At 47.1% G+C, this 19,712-nt stretch overlaps 1 protein-coding gene across 1 annotated transcript in view; it reads right to left on the bottom strand.

The window, feature by feature from the left end:
• Positions 1-19,712, bottom strand: part of CACNA1A (calcium voltage-gated channel subunit alpha1 A) — a 343,443-nt gene that overhangs the window by 89,186 nt on the left and 234,545 nt on the right. Inside the window, exons 11-16 of the mRNA XM_052643195.1 lie at positions 19,352-19,441; positions 6,836-7,045; positions 2,685-2,797; positions 1,357-1,469; positions 1,078-1,209; positions 702-774 (exon numbers count right to left, since the gene is read on the bottom strand). Of these exons, the coding sequence (XP_052499155.1) occupies positions 702-774; positions 1,078-1,209; positions 1,357-1,469; positions 2,685-2,797; positions 6,836-7,045; positions 19,352-19,441 (731 nt within the window). The remainder of the gene's footprint in view (positions 1-701; positions 775-1,077; positions 1,210-1,356; positions 1,470-2,684; positions 2,798-6,835; positions 7,046-19,351; positions 19,442-19,712) is intronic.

Genomic DNA, 19,712 nt, shown 5'->3' with positions numbered 1-19,712 from the left:
CCCCTGTCTCCAGGTCTCATTCAGAAGTTCCCCTTCCCCCAGGAGAAGAGAGGAGTGAAGTCACATTTTCCCATAAACTTTCTGTTCTCTAAAGAGACAGAACCCACATGGAACGGCTCTGGAAGTCCCAGCTTGGCCAGTTCTAAACCTTGGGGCATGTGCCTACATGGGTGCAGAAGTTGGTTTGGCGGGACCACCCACGGTCAATCTGTTTGCTTTGGAATACAGAATCGGGGTGTCTTCCAGTCACGGGGAAGATGGTATATTATCGATGTATATTATTTTCTATATTCTGATGCTTTGACATATGGGAGGGGTCTTGCTAACCCTGCGGGGAGTCAGGACTAGCTAATTCTTAGACTTAGTAAACAGTTTGCCTGTGGGTGTGGTTTAAAAAATGAAAACCAACCAATTCAGAGCCCACTCTCCAAACCATCTCCACTACTGGGCTCTTACACTTAGGCCAGTATTCTACTGTTGGAATTAGCCCAGGGTCAGGTTCCATACAACTTAAGACAGCTCCAGGGCCTGCCGAAATTATTCAAACTAGCCAATGCTAAGCCTGATTAACCTGCCTTACCCATTTCTTCCTGCGGAAGAGCCACAGTAAAGGCTCCTGCCCACATTTTCTACCCCGTCCTAATGAACCCTGGTGCTTCTCCATGGGGCCCTGCATTCATGGGACTGGGTGAAGGTTGTACCTGAAAAACTGTCATTATTGCTGCTGGAAAAGTGTCGAAGTTGGTAGGAGGAGTCCCTTCATCGAAATTAAACCTGTGGAGAGGGCACAAACATTTCACGTTGGTCCCACTCTAGGTGTGTGAGGGCTTGGCTCAGTATCTTGTTTCCAGGGCAATATCTCCAGCATCTCTGTTTCCCCTAGAAAGACATACTGAGTGGTACCCAGGGCCCCGCCCATCTGGGTGGGTACACTGGGCATCATCCAGGCCATGAGGAAGGGAGACTGTGTGATGCAGGTGGGCCTGGGTCTCTGGATGCAGTGAGCAAGGTAAGGGTGGGAGGCCCTGGGCTGGACCCCAGGGAAGTAGAAGTCAAGAGAAGCTGCTGAGCACTTACTGGCCGCCGAAGAGTTGCATTCCCAGAAGGGCAAAGACGACGATGAACAGGAAAAGGAGGAACAACAGGCTGATGATGGATTTCATGGAGTTGAGGAGAGAGACGACCAGGTTCCTGAGAGATGCCCAGTACCTGCCAAAAGAGGCCAGGGTTGGGGTATGGGGGTCAGGCTGGGGCCAGGGTAGCGACAGCTGAGCCCATCTTCCCAACATGGGAAGGATGTGGCCCCACCCCAGCCCCCATCCCTGCCTTGGGAGGCCAGGGAACCCAAAGACTTACTTTGTGACTTTGAAAATACGCAATAACCTGAGGGCTCGTAACACACTGATTCCAAAGGATGTGCCGGGTTTTATGACGGCCCAGATGACCTCAAAGATACTCCCGATGATGACCTAGAACAGAGGATCCCGGTCTTGTGTCCGTTCTCCTTGCAAATGTGCCCTGGGTCTGGACCTTGCAGGAACCCAGTCCAACTCCCCCCACCTCAAATGAAATCATAGTGAGGGTCTCACACGCCTCTTATCCCTTCTCTTGTTTCACTTATTAACATGAGTGCAAAGAATTCCTGAAACATATAATTACAAAGTGAATGCCCATGCAATCACCATCTCCGTCGAGAAATAGGGCATGTCAGCACCCTGAAAGCCTCTGGGGAACCCTAGACATAGCCACCACCCTGAATTTTATAATAACTATTTCCTTGCATTAAAAAATTGAGGTGAAATTCACACAACAGAAAATTAACCAGAATGGTTCACTTAAAATAATGCACGATTCTGCGGCATTTAGCGTGTTCACAGTGTATAACCATCACCCTTCTCTACTTTTGAAACATTTCTATCACCCCCAAAGGAAACCCTGGACCCATGAGCAGTCACTCTTCAGCCCCCTCCTCCCAGCCTCTGACAACCACTAATCTACCTTCTGACTCTGGAGACTTGCCTGTTCTGGATATAAATGGAATTATGTAATATGTGACCTTTTATGTCTGGCTTCTTTGACTTATGTTTTCGAGGTCTTTGCCTTAAAGTAGTCAAGGCTCCTCTGAAATCCATACAGCTTGGTCTCGTCTGTCTGAACTTTCACGAGCAGAATCATGCTGTGTGGACTAGTTTTGCCCCTGTCTGCCTCCTGTGCAATATTGTGCGGCTGATGGGTGTGGCTACTGTAGGCTGCCTCTCGCTGGTGCAGGGAATTGCATTATTTATATACAACTTATTTATCCACTCTACTGCGAAGGGAGCTTTGGGTCATCTGGTTTGGGACTAGCGAAGCCCCTGAAGGCATTGTTGTATGTGTCTCTTAGGTGTCCACGTAAGTTTCTCTAGAGTGAATCCCCAGAAACGGATTCGCCAGGTCATCCCTCACTTTCCAAAATGAGTCTGTAAATTTCCCCTCCCACTGGCAGTGGCTGGGGGGGGGGGGGGTTCTGGGAGCTCTGTATCCTCATCAAAGTTGGGGATTATCCTCTGATTCCTTTTGCACTCAGCAGGATCTGTCATACCCAGGGATGACCCTACTTCTTCTCTCTCTCCTGTGCCCCTAGGTATCAACCATTCTAAGCATATCAGCTGAGGAATGAACTCCTTAGAAACCAGAGCACTTACCCCACAATCAAAACAGTTGAAGGAAGAGTGGAAGTAAGGCCGCGTCCCAAGCCCGTACATTTTTATAAACATTTCGGACATAAAGAGTCCTAAGAAAATGAATTCTGCATAGTCTAGAAAGGGAGGGGAGGAAACAGAGAGGAGATTAGATTTGTGGAGGGAACTTCCAGTTGGCTCTGACGTTCCTATTAAGTGAAACCTTGGCTGGTGGGTTCCTGGGTGGTTATACGCTTTTAAAAAAATTAATTAAGAAAATTTAAAATTGAAGTATAGTTGTTTCAGGTATGGGCTTCCCAGGTCGCTCAGTGGTAAAGAATCTGCCTGCCAGTGTAGGAGATGCGAGTTCGATCCCTGGGTTGGGAAGATCCCCTGGAGAAGGAAATAGCAACCCACTCCAGTATTCTTGCCTGGAGAATCCGATGGACAGAGAAGCCTGGTGGAGTGTAGTCCATGGGGTTGCAAAGAGTTGGACACGACTGAGCAACTGTACATGCACGCTTATTCCAGGTAAATATAATTGAATCAGCAAAGTGATGCTGTTATACATACATATATATGTGTGTGTGTGTGAACAGATACTCTTTCCCATTATAGGTTATTACAAGGTATTGAATATAGTGTCTTATGCTATTCGATAGATCCTCATTGTTTATTTTATACATTTTACTATGTTTTTAAAATGAACAAGCAACTATACTCCAATAAAAATTAATTAAAAAGAAATGAATGAATGAACTAACTGGCTAATAATTGACTAACTCGATAACTAACAAAGTGCTATTACTAAGAAGTATGTAATAATACACAAGGATTATGACTCAACTGCTTTTATATGCTTGAGCTCCAAAGGAATAATAGAAATAATAATAGAAATCATAACAGTGTCCTATTTGTAATACTTGTGCTAGGGACTTAGTTGGGAGTGCCACAGGCAACCAATCTAAGGCATGGCTTTTCTCCCAACTAGGAAAACTCATTGGATGTCCCCTAGAAATCCTGTCTTGCTAATGTCTAAAAGTCTTGATGTAAGACAAAGCCTTTTGTTTTTTTGATGAGAATGCATAACGGTGAAAATTTTGCCTTGGGAAGAGTTAACTATGAGTATTTGTTCGCTCCAGCAAAGAAATGGTTAATAGCAGTTCCTTTTCTGAGAGGGCTTTCTTGGTGGGGTAGGAAGATGAGTGGTCAGGAAGGGCGTGAGCAGTCACCTTTCGAAGGGGAAGGACAGGTAAGGAGAGAGTCTGAGAGGAAGAAAGCATACAGAAATCGAAGACAGAGGCCTCAAACTTCTAAGAATTCCATTCTGGTCACATAGCTAGCTCTGTTTGAAGGTGAAGAGTATTTGTTATATCACTCATATCACTCCTTTTTAAAATGGCATAAGACTTTTTTCTAGTTCTTTGTGATTTTATTCTATCGGTTGCACCGCGCAGCTTGTGGGACTTTAGTTCCCTGACCAGGGACTGAACCTGGGCCCTCAGCAGTGAAACTGCTCTCACCACTGGACCACCGGGGAATTCCGCAGTATATCATTCTTAAGTCGATTTCAATAAATTTACTTATTTACTGGGCTGTACTGGGTCTTAGTTGCAGCACGTGGGATCTGGATCCCTGACCATCTGCACTGGGAGTGCCGAGTCTCAGCCACTGGACCACCGAGGAAGTCTCTATATCCTTCTTTTAAGAGGTGATTTGAACTGACTGTCAAGGTCTTTCCCACTCATTCCCAATTATTGAGCTTTCCCTTAGTTTCAGGACCCCAGGGAGCTTTCAGTGTCTGAGGGAAACTCCAGGGTCTCCAGGGCCCTCAAGACTGAAATGTCAGTGAGGACATCTGTCTGTAACATCTGAAGCATTCCAAAAGCCCCAAGAAGAAATTCGAGGAGGACGTAAGAGTTTCCAAGATGCTTGTTCCCCAGTTGCCACGGAATCATGAGAGTTGGTGGTGCACAAGAGCTGAGAGAATTACTGATCTCTGGGCACTGGTGGATCTGGAAGAAGCTTCAGGGTCATCAAATCCAATTTCTCCCAAGTATAGAAGAGAAATGTGAGACCCAGAGAAACGACTACACTTCATCGATTACAAGACACATATTTTTGTTCATGTTTTGACATCTCCGAAACTGGGGTGTAACTTAAAATCAGCATGGCCTAGTTTAAGATGGCAGCATTGTTTCATTTCTTAGTGGCACATAACATAAGAATAACAGAGTGCCATATAATTGAAGAGGTGGCTCAGTGGTAAAGAAGCTGCCTGCCAAGCAGGAGACCTAAGTTCAATCCCTGGGTGTGGAAGATCTCCTGAAGAAGGAAATGGCAACCCAATCCATTGTTCTTTTTTTTTTTTTAAATTATTTACTTATTTATTTGGCTGTGCTAGGTCTTAGTTATGTGTGGGGGCTTCTCTCTACTTGTGGAGCATGGGCTTATTTGCCCTATGGCAGGCGGGATCTTAGTTCCCTGATCAGGGATGGAACCCGTGTCCCTCGCATTGGAAGGCAGATTCTTAACCACTGGCCACCAGGGAAGCCCCCACTCCATTGTTCGTGCCTGGGAAATCCCATGGACTGAGGAACCTGGCAGGCTACAATCCATGGGGTCGCAAAGAGTTGGACACATCTAGCAACTAAACGGCAGCAGCGATAATTGAAGATGTCTTCATTTGATGGATAATGGTAATAATTTGTCCAAGGTCACATGGAGAGTTGGGGGCAGAGCAGGCACTGAGAACCTGGTTACCTGATGATCGTGGCAGGGATGTACCATCAGATATAGCTTGGGTTCACATCCTGGCTACATCATTAAGTAGCTGTGTGACTCTGGGCAAGTTACTTAACCTCTCTGTGTCACAGTTTTCTCAACTGGAAATTGATAATTAAAGGATGTTTATAGACAGAGAGGCCCCAGGCAGGAAGTCTCAACCCCCTGTTCCCGAACCAGGACAGACAGAGCAAGGTGATTAGTGGGGAGAATATGGGAGATTAAAAATAGGCTATCCGAGGAGGTTAAGACAAAAAGTAAATAGTTCTCATTTATAAGAGACTCCAGGGGGACCAAATGCAATTACTAAGGTTGGAACTAGGTCACGGCTCTCAGAAGGAAAACTGGCCCCTGGGGAGTGTCCTGGGGGGGTGGGGTGGTCAGCCAACGTGACTGGGAACAATAAGGGTTACAAGGAGATGATGACCTGGACCAGACACCCAGGCCTCGCGAGGCTGAAGACTTGATTTCTCCAGTGGTTGCGTGGGTTAATTCTGAACCAGGTCAGAAGGGCAGAGAATCTACAGACCTAATTCTGTCAAGCCAAAAGATGCAGGAGGAGGGCAAACAGCAGGCAAAAAGGTTTTGGGGAGTCCTCACTTGGGGCCCATAGGCCAGAGCCAAGGCAACAAATTGCCTTCCTCACTTTCCAGCCACTACTCTTGTTGATTTCTCAGAGCTCTTTACTTTTTAAGCCCTGCTCATAGATCACCCCTCCTTTCCCGCTTCTCTCCCAACGTGGTCAACAACTTTGATACTATCTCATGTTAATTCCTGAAATTTGGGAATAGGCCCAGAAGGGCAAAGTCTTGGAAATCCTGGTTCTCACTGCAGGAGTAAGATGTTCTCACAGTTGTTGGCGGCTATCGTCTAGGAATGAATCCGAGACATAAGGGAGTCAAAAAGAACAGGAGAGGAAAGGGGAAAGAAGCAGAAGGTTTGAAAGAAAAGAGAAGCAGCAGAGAGAAATGAGAAGAAAAGATGAGTACAACATACAGGTTACTTGTTTTGTCTCTAATGCACCTTCATCTCTCAACCATAAATTTGATTCCCAGAGATGCACCTAGAAATTCTATGTATGTTTCTCTCTCTGGCTGTCTTGCAGTCGGACCCTCTCTGTCTTTATTTCAATGCACCTCCATATGCCTTTCTTAGAAAGTGATCATGTGTCTGATGGCCCGAATTCCAGCTTCCAGCTCTCAGGCGCCCCCCCCTCCTGCAAATTGGGTTCTGTCACCGAGGCAGCAGGAACTTCAGCCTGATCTCCAGTTATAAACAGGCCCAAGCGAAAGGGGAATGTGGGAACACATACTGGCAAAGAAAGAGAACTGGAGAAAGGGCGTGAGGAAGGGATCAGGGAGCTGGTTGGGGCGGGGCCAGGCGGTACTCACAGAGGAAGTCGGAGAGCCACTCGGGCTGGTTGTAGTGAACGATAGCGACACACAGCGTGTTGAGGGCTACCAGACTGAGCACAGTCCAGTAGAAGGCCTGAGTTTTGACCATGCGGCGGATGTAGAAACGCATCCTCCTCTCCTTTTTGTGAAAAAAAGTTGAGTTCTCCAGCTTGGCACTTTTAATGCTGGCTCGGGCGAAGGGAGACCCTGCCAGGGAAAGGATGGAGAATGTCAGGGTGCTGCTGCAGAGGAAATTAACCGATGAGTGGCCCAGGCACGGATTTTGGCCAGGGAACCCGTTAGCTTCCCAAGGAGGCAAGCCCCCGGGAACCATTATGACTCATGGACTTAGCTTTCCAGAGATGGAACTTATGAGAAGGTGATGTCCCTGAAAATAACAGTGCTAGAAATAACCAATGAGTGCTCAGGATGTGGTGGTTGGGGGGCTTCCTTGGTCGTTCAGGAGTAAAGAAACTATCTGCAAGGAAGGCAGATGTGGGTTCAATCCCTGGGTTGGGAAGGCATGGCAACCCACTCCAGTATTCTTGCCAGGAAAATGCCTTAGACAGAGGAGCCTGGTGGACTAGAGCCCACGGGCTTGCAAAGAGTCAGAAATGACTGAAGTGACTGAGCATGGCATGGCACGGCTCAGAATGGGGAGGCTGATGGCTCTCTATTGCTGGAGTCATCTTTCTGTACCTCCCTCTCCAGGCACCGATCACTCTAGGGGTCATGCTACAGGGTGGGATAAGGCTGGAACCTCTGCTCAGGACTCCCAGTGCAGAGGCAGGCGGCAGAGCTGCATGCACCATTCTTGGAAAGCCTCCAGGAGGAGGTATGGTTTACCATGGACACTTCACTTTAAAAATAATCACCAAAGAATGAGCCAGCTGTGCCCTCTGCTCACATGTATTTTTGCTCTTAAGCATTTACAAGGCACCTACTATGCCAGGCTCTGTCCCAGGTGTTCAGAATACATGTTAACAGAGTCCTGCACTCCTGGGAGGGATACTCCAGTGTGGGAGCCAGAGAACAAATGTAATATAATAAGTAGGACTTCTCTGGTGGTCCCCTGGTTAAGAATCCGCCTGCCACTGCAGGGGACTTGAGTTCAATACCTGGTCCGGGAGCATTCCACATGCTGCACAGCAACTAAGCCGTGTGCCACCACTAGCGAAGCCCGTGTACCCTAGAGCCCACCTGCTGCAATTGCTGAAGGCTGTGCTCTGCAACGAGACGTCACCACAATGAGAAGCCCCCGAACCAAATGAAGAGTAGCCCCTGCTCACCATAACTAGAGAAAGCCCACGTGCAACTCAAACATAAATAAATAAAAGTAATAAATTAATAGTGTGATGGAAGGTGCAAAGTGCTTTGGAAAAAAGAGAAAGCAGAGCAAAATAAGGGGACCTGGAGCCCTAGGAGGGACCACTGGGCAAGCTGCAGCATTAAACCAAGGGGTTAAGGTGAAGCGGTTGGGCTGAGTCACCTTAGTGTCTTAGGCAGAGGAAAGAAACAGCAAGTGGAAAGGCCCTGAGGTAGGAATATGCCTGCCTGACGTATTTGGGGAACAGCATAAAGAGAACAGTATGGCTGGAGTGAAGTGGTTCAGGTGAGAAAAAGGAGGAGGTGAGGGCAGTGGGGTGGGTCTTCGCAGGTTCTGAAGGGCCCTGGGGGCCGCAGGGACAACTGGGGCTTTTGTTTTGAGTGAAGCGGGAGGCATGGAGGCAAAAGGGGCGTGACTTGACTCGGGTTCACAGATGTCCTCTGGCTGCTGTGGCATGGAACAGACCGTAGAAGGCAACAGAGGAGCAGAGCGGGGATGACTGCTCCAGTCCAGACAGATGATAACCAGGGCTGGACTCCATGGTGGCTGAGAAGGAGGCAGGCTGGGCTGATGTGGGGTGTATCATTATCTTCAATTTTATCTATTGTTTATTTTTGGCTGTGCTGGGTCTTCATTGCGGCTCAGGCTTCCTCTAGCTGCAGCGAGTGGGGGGTTATTCCTCGTTGTGGTGTGCGGGCTTGTCTTGCTGTGGAGCACAGGCTCAATAGTTGTGGCACACAGGTTTGTTGCTCCAAGGCATGAGGGATCTTCCTGGACCAGGGATCGAACCCATGTTCCCTGCATTGGCAGGCGGATTCTTTAACCCACTGAGCCACCTGGGAAGCCCTGGGGTTATTATTATTTAAGGTATATTTCAACATTTGTTGATGGACCAAGTGTGGGTGGAGGAGAGGGAGAAGCCAAGGTTTTTGGTCTGAGCCCCAGGAGGGACAAAGCTGTCATCCACTGAGAATGTACAGGTTTGTGGGGGAGGCTCAGGGCTCAGTTTCACATAGATTGATTTTATGTTCTAAAACATCTCTTCTTGAAAACCTTCCATTGCATCCATTAGTGTATTATTCTTCATGGGCGCATTCATTCTTTCATTTATTCATTAGTGTGCTCATTCATTTCTGTTTTTTTAAAAAATTATTTATTTTTAAAATTTGCCATACTATGCCACATGTGGAATCTTAGTTCCCCTACCAGGAATCGAACCCGTGGCCTCTGCATTGGAAGCACAGAGTCTTAACCACTGTACCACCAGAGAGGCTCCCATCCATTCACTTTGTCTTTCATCATTTATTCACATATCCATCCATCCATCCATTCATTCATTTGCTCATTTACACATTAATCCATGAAGCACTGTTCATCAACCTCACGTCAGCCAAACCCAGAAGACATCTCTCAGGATGCCACTTCTATTAGCAAAATTCTAAACAGAGGTTGTGAGTTGGCATCCCAGGGGCCGTACTGGTTCATCTGAGACTTGTGAAGGTTGAAATTATTGGTCTGCATTTAAAAACTGGGAGATTTTCCATACAAATATGGATTTCAGCTTCTCATGAATGAAAATAACGGCTGACATTTATCGAACATTTAACAGGCACTGTGGGGGATGCAGTTTACACAGTAAGCTCCTCATCACAACCTTAGGAAATAGGGACCATCACTAACCTCCTTTTATACCCCAAGAAAACAGAGGCTGAGGGGAGTCCAGTAATTGACTAAGAAGCTTCAGGTCAGTTCAGAGCCTGTTGCACTCTGGCCTGCGGCCACCACGCTGCACTCACTGCTGGAACCTGTGGCCGCGAGCAAGCAACCACATGCCTGCCCAGCGGCAGCTGGCCAGGCTTGGTGGCTGGACTCTCCCTTCATGTCCATCCCCTGTGTGATCCCATAGGCATTGGGAACCCCAAGGTGGCTCTTCACAGCCCTTCCCAGTTGAGACATTTCTGGTTCTTTTGGCTCCCAAAGATGTACACAGATCCACAGGCATCCACAAGGTTTGGCAATCACATGGGGCAGGAGGTCCCTGACCTTCTCCTGGAGCCACGTGAAAGCTCAGCTCCATCACCAACCACAGAGTGACCTTGGGCAGATGACCCTGGGCAAGTTACCATGTGTCTTGGGACTCCAGTGCCTCCCACCTCACTGGGCCATCGGGAAAAATCAATGAGTTAATGCACCCTAACAGGAATTTCCCTGGTGGTCCACTGGCTAAGATGCAGGAGCTCCAAAGGCAGGAGCCTGGGTTTGATCCCTGGTCAGGGAACTAGATACCACAAGCCACAACTGAGAGTTCACACGCCTCCACTAAAAGATCCTGCATGGGCCAACTAAGACCTGGTACTGCCAAACGAACAGATAAGTAAATAAATATTTTAAAACTAACCCTAAGATGACGCTGCATACATGCTCAGCCACTAAGTCCTATCCGACTCTTTGCGACCCCATGGACTCTAGCCTGCCAGGCTCCTCTGTCCATGGGATTTCCCAAGCAAGAATACTGGAGTAAGTTGCCATTTTCTTCTCCAGGGGATCTTCTGACACAGGGATTGACCTCATGTCTCCTGCTTGGCAGGAGGATTCTTTACTACTGAGCTACCTGGGAAGCCCCAACATGATTCTGGCACATACTTATTGGACATAAAGTCTTTCTACAACTGCAAGAGTGAAAATCAAGACTGTTCACATGCCAACTCATGGAGGAAGTCTCTCCTGATCATGGGGCCTGGAGACACATTCCATAATAGGCATCCACGCATCAAGAAAGGAGAGGAAGGTGACTATTAATTGAATGCCTGCTCTGCGCCAGGCCCTGTGCCAGCTCTGTGCTGTCTCCTCTATCCACTGCATCTTATACTCCCTCTGACCCATGCTCCCTTTGTCAATACCCCTCCTTTTTTTTCTTTGGCCGCACCTCGAGGCATGCAGAATCTTGGTTCCCTGAACCAAGGATTGAACTTGTGCCCTGCAGTGGAAGCATAGAGTCTTAACCACTGGACCACCAGAAAAGTCCCCTTTTTCTGTACACTCTTGTCTCTACTTTTCTTCCATGGTCTGAAAATTTGCAGGCAATCCTTAGTTTTAAAAAATAATTTTAATAAACTATTTTATGAAACACCATATATCTCAGATATCAATTTCAATGTGGAATCAGTACAGAAGTCTATTAAAAATGTATTTTACATTCTTTTTTTTTGGTACCAAGTATTCCAAATCTTTACATTGTTTAGTCACTAAGTCGTGTCTAACTCTTTGAGATCTCTTGGGCTGCAGCAAGCCAGGCTCCTCCGTCCTTAACTGTCTCTTGGAGTTTGCTCAGATTCATGTCGGTTGAGTTCAGTGATGCTATCTAACCATCTCATCCTCTGCCGCTCCCTTTTCTTTTTGCCTTCAATCTTTCCAAGCATCAGGGTCTTTTCCAGTGAGTCAACTCTATGGATCAGGTGGCTGAAGTATTGGAGCTAAAGTATTTCAATCTAATGTGTGAGTATGGAATACATTTTGCTCAGATCAGCTGCATTCAAAGAGCCAAAAGTCAGAGGTGGCCAGTCTTAGTCTGGAATGTTTCACAGTGGGGATAGCAGTAGGCCACCACTAAGGCTTAGTTTCAGGATTTTTGGCAATTTATATGCCCTTCGAATTCTTGGTGAATTGGAATAGGTGCTTCCCAAGTTGTGGGTTGAACTGTCCATTGAAGAAGTGTGTCGATGGCTTCCCTGATAGCTCAGAGGGAAAGAATCCACCTGCCAGTGCGGGAGACACAGGTTCGGTCCTTGGTCTGGGAAGATCCTACAGGCTGCCGAGCAACGAAGTCCATGTGGCACAACAAACGAACAGATAAGTAAATAAATATTTTAAAACTAACCCTAAGATGACGCTGCATGCATGCTCAGCTGCTAAGTCCTATCCGACTCTTTACGACCCCATGGACTGTAGCCTGCCAGGCTTCTCTGTCCATGGGATTTCCCAGGCAAGAATACTGGAGTAGGTTGCCATTTTCTGTGCTGAGCCTGTGCTCTGGAGTCCACGTGCCACAACTACGGAAGCCCTCACGCTCTAGAGCCTGCGGTCCACAATCAGAGAAGCCCCTGCAAAGAGAAGCCCTCGCAATGAGAAGCCCTCACACTGCAGCTGAAGAGAAGCCCCCATTTGCCACAACAAGAGAACAGCCCTCGCAGCAAGGAAGACCCAGCACAGCTAAAAAACAAAAAAGAGAGCTCGAGTAATGGGTTGAAGTCTGAACCCCCCGTAGCCGTGACTATGACATTATTTGCAAATAGGGTCTTTGCAGATGCCATCAAATTAAGATGAAGTCAGACCTGATTGGAGTGGGCCTTAATCCAACGACTGGTACTCTTATAAGAGGAGAAGAGAAAAGGGGACACGCAGGAAAGGACCACGTGATGACAGGATCAGAACCTGGAACGAGGTGAGCGAAAGCCAAAGGGAGCCCAGGACTGCCGACAACACCAGAAGCTAAAAGAAAAGCATGGGGGCAGATTGTCCCCGAAGTCCTCAGAGGCAGCACAGCCCTTGCCAACATCTTGATCTCCGCTTGGACTTCTGGTCCCCAGAATTGTGAGAGAATACATTTCTGTTGTTTTAAGCCACCCAGCTTGTGATACTTTGTGACAGCCGCCCTAGCAAATGAACACAGCCCACGCTGAACTTCTGTCCTTAAAATCACCTACAGGGAATCTGATTTTCCTGAGGTACTGGTGCCATGATGGCAGATTCCATTCGTGGTTCAACTTTTCCTAGTGACGGCACTAGGTTCATATTTCACGTTAGCTGATGAACTCTACATGAGATAATTTGGTTTTTTTTCGCCTTCTCTTGGTTTTCATTGAGGCACACAGGCTTCTCCAGTTGCAAGCACTCAGGTTTTAGTTGCCTTGTGGCACTGGGATCTTAGTTCCCTGATCAGGGATTGAACCCGTGTCCCCTGCATTGGAATGCAGATTCTTAACCACTGGACCACCAGGGAAGTCCCTATATGAGACCGTTTTGTGATATGTTTACCAACTGACAGCATGGTAGAATCATCAATTACAAGAAATAGAGGAAAACAAAAGAATGGGAAAGACTAGAGATCTCATCAAGAAAATTAGAGATACCAAGGGAATATATCATGCAAAGATGGGTACAAGAAAGGACAGAAATGGTATGGACCTAACAAAAGCAGAAGATATTAAGAAGAGGTGGCAAGAATACACAGAACTATACAAAAAATATCTTAAAGACAGCATTTACTGGGCAAAATAATACGAGGGCAAAATGCCACATGTTCCTGCCTAACTTTGAAACACGTTATTATTTTACAGAGATAAATAAAAGTGAAGGTGTCTCCTTGCCAGAGCCCTGGAATTTCAGAGGTCTCTTTCAAGATTATTTAGGAAGTCTCTGCCAGCATAGGAGCCCCTTCCTGTGGGTTTCTGAGCTACCAGGCAAGGGAGCTGGCTTTAGGTGGGTTTGCCTGTAGCAAACCTTGTCCTGGGAGACCAAGCCACTGGCCTGTGTTTTAAACCTATTGACAAAGTTGAAAGTCAACCTGCTTTCTTTCTTTCTTTTTCAGAAATAATTTTATTTATTTATTTATTTTTTGGCCGTGCTGGGTCTTTGTTGCTGCGGGGGTTTTCTCGAGTTGCAGCGAGTGGGGCCTACTCTTCCTTGCAGTGCGTGAGCTTCTCATTGCAGTGACTTCCCTTGTTGTGGAGCACGGGCTCTGGGGCACCCAAGCTTCAGCAGTTGCAGCACGTGGGCTCAATAACTGGGCTCCAGAGCACAGGCTCAACAGTTGTGGCACGCAGGCTTAGGTTCTGCATGGCGTGTGGGATCTTCCTGGGCCAGGGATTGAACCTGTGTCTCCTGCACTGGCAGGCAGATCTTTACCACTGAGCCACCAGGGAAGCCCTCAGCTGCTTTCTTAACAGAGGTGCCACGGGACAGCATCAGTCCTTATTCAGTCTGACAGCTTTCTACTTTGGTTTCTTATCTTCCTTTTATCACGTGTTCATCAAATGCCATGTGAACATGGGTTCTCCAAGTTTTCTTAGGTCAGCCACAGAGAGACCCTTTGTGAATCCACCGTGGCTTTCAGGGTCATTCTCACTATCCCCTCATTAGGAGCCGTACCATATCATCCCCTAAATTCATAGACCAAAGTTCTAACCCCCGCCTGCCCCTCAGGTGTCTCTGAATTGCAATTGTCTTTGGAGATAGGGCCTTTCAAGAAGTAATTAAATCAGGACTGCCCTGATGGTCTAGTGGCAGCGAACAAGGGTTCGATCCCTGCTCCGGGAAGATTCCACATTCCATGGGGCAACTAAGCCCGTGAGCGGCAACTACCGAAGCCTGCGCTCTGCAACAAGGGACGTCACAGCAATGAGAAGCCTGTGCACCACAGCTGGAGAGCGGCCCCCCGCTCGCTGCAGCCAGAGGAAGCCCTGGCACAGCAATGAAGACCCAGCACAGCCCCAAATAAGTAAGTTCAAAAAGACATAATTCAATTAAAATGAGATCGTCAGGGTGGGCCTTAATCCTCTATGACTGGTGTCTTTATAAGAAGAGAAGATTAGGTCACAACACACACGGAGGAGAGACTGAGGACACAGGAAGATGCCCACCTGCAAGCAGGAGACAGTCCCCCCCAGAAACCAGTCCTCGGAACACCCTGATCTTGGACTTCCGGCCTCCAGGACAAGGAGGAAGTTGAGCTTCTGTTTTTAAAGAATTAAATCACCCAGCCTGTGCTATTTTATTATGGTCACCCCAGTGAACTGATAACACTCTCCCCATTCCATACAAAGCCCAGTTTTAAAAAACGCCTCTTTTCAACTAAGCCCACAAGCCATAACTAGAGAGTCTGTGTGCTGTACCGAGAGATTCTGCATGATGCAACGAAGATCCTGTATACTTTTCCACCAGACAAATTCCTCCCTGCCTTGTACAGCCTTTAGACGCTTTATAATACTCTGTGGGCTTCCCAGGTGGCGCTAGTGGTAAAGAACCTGCCTGCCAATTCAGGAGATGTAAGAGACACAGGTTCGATCCCTGGGTTGGAAAGATCCCCAGTAACAGGGCATAGCAACTCACTCCAGTATTCTTGCCTGGAGAATCCCATGGACAGAGGAGCCTGGTGGGCTACAGTCCATAGGGCCACAAAGAGTCAGACAAGACTGAAGCGACTTAGCACGCATGTACAATTAAGACTCTGTTGCTTTTAAGTAACTTTAAATTTATCTAATTATTTTTTTCTGATTTCAAAAGTAATGCCTGGGGACTTCCCTAGGGCTCCAGTGGTTAAGAACCTGCCTTGCAATGCAGGGGACGGGAGTTTCATCCCTGGTCGGGAAACTAAGATCCCACATGCCGCAACTAGAGAGTCTGTACTGTACCGGAAGATTCTGCATGATGCAACGAAGATCCTGTGTACTGCAACTAAGGCCCGATATAAATAAAAATTTTTAAAGTAATGCCTGTCACTAATCCACTCATTTCAGGAAAACATCATGAAGAAAGCGAAAATCCTCTACAATCCCTTCAGTTTCCACATCTTTAAGTACCTCTCACATTTCTTAATATTGTTTTAAAAATGAGACCACGTATTTTACACGGTGTTGTACAACTTGCTATTTTTTCACCAAAAAATATATTTCAGACATCTTTCCATGCCATAACAGCTCCATTCTTTTTCCTGGCAGCAGAGTATTCTACGGTATATAAATGTTATATAATTTCTTTAACCACCTCCCTACTTTGGGGCACATGGGTTGTTTCTGGTTTTTATTTTTCTGAATACCAGAAACAGAAGGCTGGTACATAGATCTTTGGCATAGATGAAGAAATCTTTCTAAGCAGAAATTCTAGGTCAAAGAATATAAACATCAACAATTAAATAACGCCCAACCATACATCAGAAAATACTGCAAACTACATCCCTGCCAACAGCATAAGGCTATGCCCATTTTTTCACGTCTTTGCCAACATTGGGTAGTAATACTTCATCTTTTCTAGAAGAGCTGATGACAAATAGTATCTCCCTGTTAATTAAGAACAGGGGAGATGGTTGGATGGCATCACCGACTCAATGGACATGAGTCTGAGCAAACTCCCAGAGATAGTGAAGGACAGGGAAGCCTGGCACGCTGCAGTCCGTGGGGTCGCAAAGTCGGACACAACTTAGCGGCTGAACAACAACTCAGTCTCATCCATTGAGGAGAGCTTGACTTGGGTACCCCATGTTTTCAGTGCCTGGCATTTAATAAATGTGGTATAGACAAAAATGTCTGCCTATCAAAATTTAACATAACCGATTAGAAAATTGGGCAACTTAAACGGGAGAGTTGTGGGACAGACGTAACTAATCAAATGCACAGGGCAATGACGGAGCACCCTGATTCTTGAATTTTCTGGAAGGACAGAAGCAGATGTATCCACAAGTGGAAGCAGGATTTGTTCATCATTATGAGGAAAAAGAGTGTTTTGGCTAGAAATTAAAAATGCAAATGAAAACAAGCTTTAAGGTATCATTACAAACTGATTTATCCAGAAAGGAAATTAAACACGTAATAGGCAATGGCCAGGGTGGGAGAGTCCATAAGCGTCTGCATACTTGGCAGGTTTATAAATGGGATCAGTGTTTTTGAAACTCAGAACAGCTCTGTGAATAACGAGTTGAAAAGCTGTTAATATCTTTGATCCTATAATTATCCCCAAAGAAATTCTCCCAAAGGGTGGGAGGAGTCATTGTACGTAAACGCTCCCAGCAGTGCTCCTCGTAAAGGCAAAAATTGGAAACAACTCAAATACCATATAATAAAGCTAAGGCTGAGCAGGCCACAGTGCGGCCACCCTCTGGGGTGTGGGATGGCATGGAAATCATGTTGAAACTCAGCAGTAAGCTTATAAACTAGGGGTGAGTAAAGCAACCTGAGTATGAAGAAGCTGGTTCCTAGGGATTAGAAACACAAATACATTTTAATTTTTATTTTTGGCCGTGCTGTTCAGCTTGCGGGATCTTAGTTCCCCAGCCAGGGCTCAAACCTGTATCCTCTGCAATAGAAGTCCGGGGTCCTAACCACTGGGCTGACAGGGAATTCCCTAAAACACATGTATATTTTGAATTCCCTCCCCCGGCCTTGCCTCTATACTCCAGCCACACGATACCCATTCAGCCTTAATGTCTGCTCCTCTCAGAGTCTCCTGTTACTTCCTCTGCCTGGAAGCTCTCTCATCCACTCTTCATACTTAGACTTAAAAAAAAAATCATTTATTTATTTAGGTCGTGCTGGGTCTTTGTTGCTGCACCAGCTTTCTCTAGTTGCGGTGAGTGGGGACTACTCTCGAGTTGCCGGCTTTTCACTGTGGTGGCTTCTCGTTGCGGAGCATGGGTTCTAGGCTCACAGACTTCAAAAGTTGTGGTGCACAGGCTTAGTTGCTCCTCGGCATGTGGGATCTTCCCAGACCAGGGATCGAACTCATGACTCCTGTATTGGCAGGTGGTTTCTTTACCACTGGGCCACCAGGGAGGCCCCATAACTAGAATTTTTATTTTATTTTTTGGCCCCACCATGTGACTTGTCGGATCTTAGTTTCCCAACCAGGGACTGAACCTGCACCTTTGGCAGTGAAAGTGCAGAGTCCTGACCACTGGACCACCAGGGAATCCCCTTCATAACTGGAATTTTTGGGAAGCTATTTCAGGCACTTCCCTGGTGGCTCTGCTGCTGCTGCTGCTAAGTCGCTACAGTCGTGTCCGACTCTGTGCAACCCCATAGACAGCAGCCCACCAGGCTTCACCGTCCCTCAGATTCTCCAGGCAAGAACACTGGAGTGGGTTGCCATTTCCTTCTCCAATGCATGAAAGTGAAAAGTGAAAGTGAAGTCGCTCAGTCGTGCCCGACTCTTCGCAACTCCATGGATTGCAGCCTACTAGGCTCCTCTGTCCATGGGATTTTCCAGGCAAGAGTACTGGAGTGGGGTGCCATTGCCTTCTCCCCTGGTGGCTCAGTGGATAAAAATCTGCCTGTCAATGCAGGGACACAGGTTCGACCCAGGCTTCAGAGCAATTAAGCCAGACAACCACAACCACTAATCCTGTGCCCTAGAGTCTGTAGGCCGCAACTACAGAGGCCGTGTGCTACAAGGCTGAGCACCCTAGAGCCTGTGCTGCACAAGAGAAGCCGCCACAAGGAGAAGCCCACACCCCGCAATGCAGATTAGACCCCTACTTGCTGCAACTAGAGAAAGCCTGAGTGCAGCAATGAAGACTCAGTTTCGAAAAATAATAGAACCTCCTTAGAGAAGGTCAAAGCAACAGGCTCACCCAAGAGGGGCAGAAAGGCAAGACAAATGTTCCCACCTCAAACTCTGTCCTTGGCGATAACCAACAACAGCCTGGGCACAGCCTTCTGCCTGGTTCACTCTGCAACCACTGCTGTGGCAAACTCCTATCTTCCCTTTGGTTCTCAGAACAATGTCACCTCCTCCAAGAAGCCCTCTCTGACCACACTCCACTCTTCCAGAGCAGGCTGAGTTAGGAGCATCTCCTCTGCAGTGCCGTTATCATCACAAGCTTATGTCTGTAATTACCTGCCTAATATCTAGTTTCTGCACTGGACTGCAAGCTCCACAAGGGTAGGGATTTGGTCTCGGTCCTGTTCACAACTGGGCATTCAGTAACAGTGGCCTCCCGAGTGAGCACTAATGAATAATAACATTACTCATGAATAATACTAGCCAACATCATGGGGACCTTCTTTTCTGTCACATGGTATTCTAAATGCTATATGTGTTTTTTTTTGGCTGACCAAAAGGCATGTGGGATCTTAGTTCCTGACAAGGGATCGAACCTGTGCCCCCTGCAGTGGAAGCACAGACTCCTAACTACTGGACCACCAGGGAAGTACGGTCCAGTGGTTATTTAGCTTTACTTGACATAGCTCCAGTGGTTATTTAGTTTTATTTCTATGTGCGTTATTTAATTTTACTTCTCCCTGCAACAATACGAGAAGACAGGCACTGTTGTTATTCCCATAATCATGTCATCTGCCCCAGGAAATACAGTTGAGAACGGGCAGAATTGAGACCCGATCCAGGCAGCTCCAAGCCCTCATCTCCATCTCACAGGTAATAGTAATAAATGACGGCCAGGCAGCAGCTGGGGGACTTACCCACGGAGGCGATGTCGGCCAGCTGATCCTCAGCCTCCTCGGGGTTGAGCAGGTCTGTCTTGCTCTTCTTTATAGTGGCTCTCCGCAGAGCTCCAACAATGGAAACACGGCAAGAGAAAAAGACGTTACCCTTTTTGCTATAACAATGACATTGACCGCGTGTGTCCCTGGGTGCCAGGCGCTCTATTAGGGACTTTCTCCATGTTGTTGGATTTCACCCACGTGGCAGTCTGGTTTCATGGGAAGTAACAGTATGCCCATTTCACAGATGTGGGGACAGAAGCTTAGGGAGGTTATATGACTTTGCCCATGAGGTAAAGATGAGAACCAAGTTCCTGCTTAATCTGTCTGGGCTCTTGGT

The sequence above is a fragment of the Budorcas taxicolor genome, chromosome 7, assembly GCF_023091745.1.
Source record: "Budorcas taxicolor isolate Tak-1 chromosome 7, Takin1.1, whole genome shotgun sequence".
Lineage (NCBI taxonomy): Eukaryota > Metazoa > Chordata > Mammalia > Artiodactyla > Bovidae > Budorcas > Budorcas taxicolor.
This window is presented reverse-complemented; position numbering and strand designations above follow the sequence as displayed.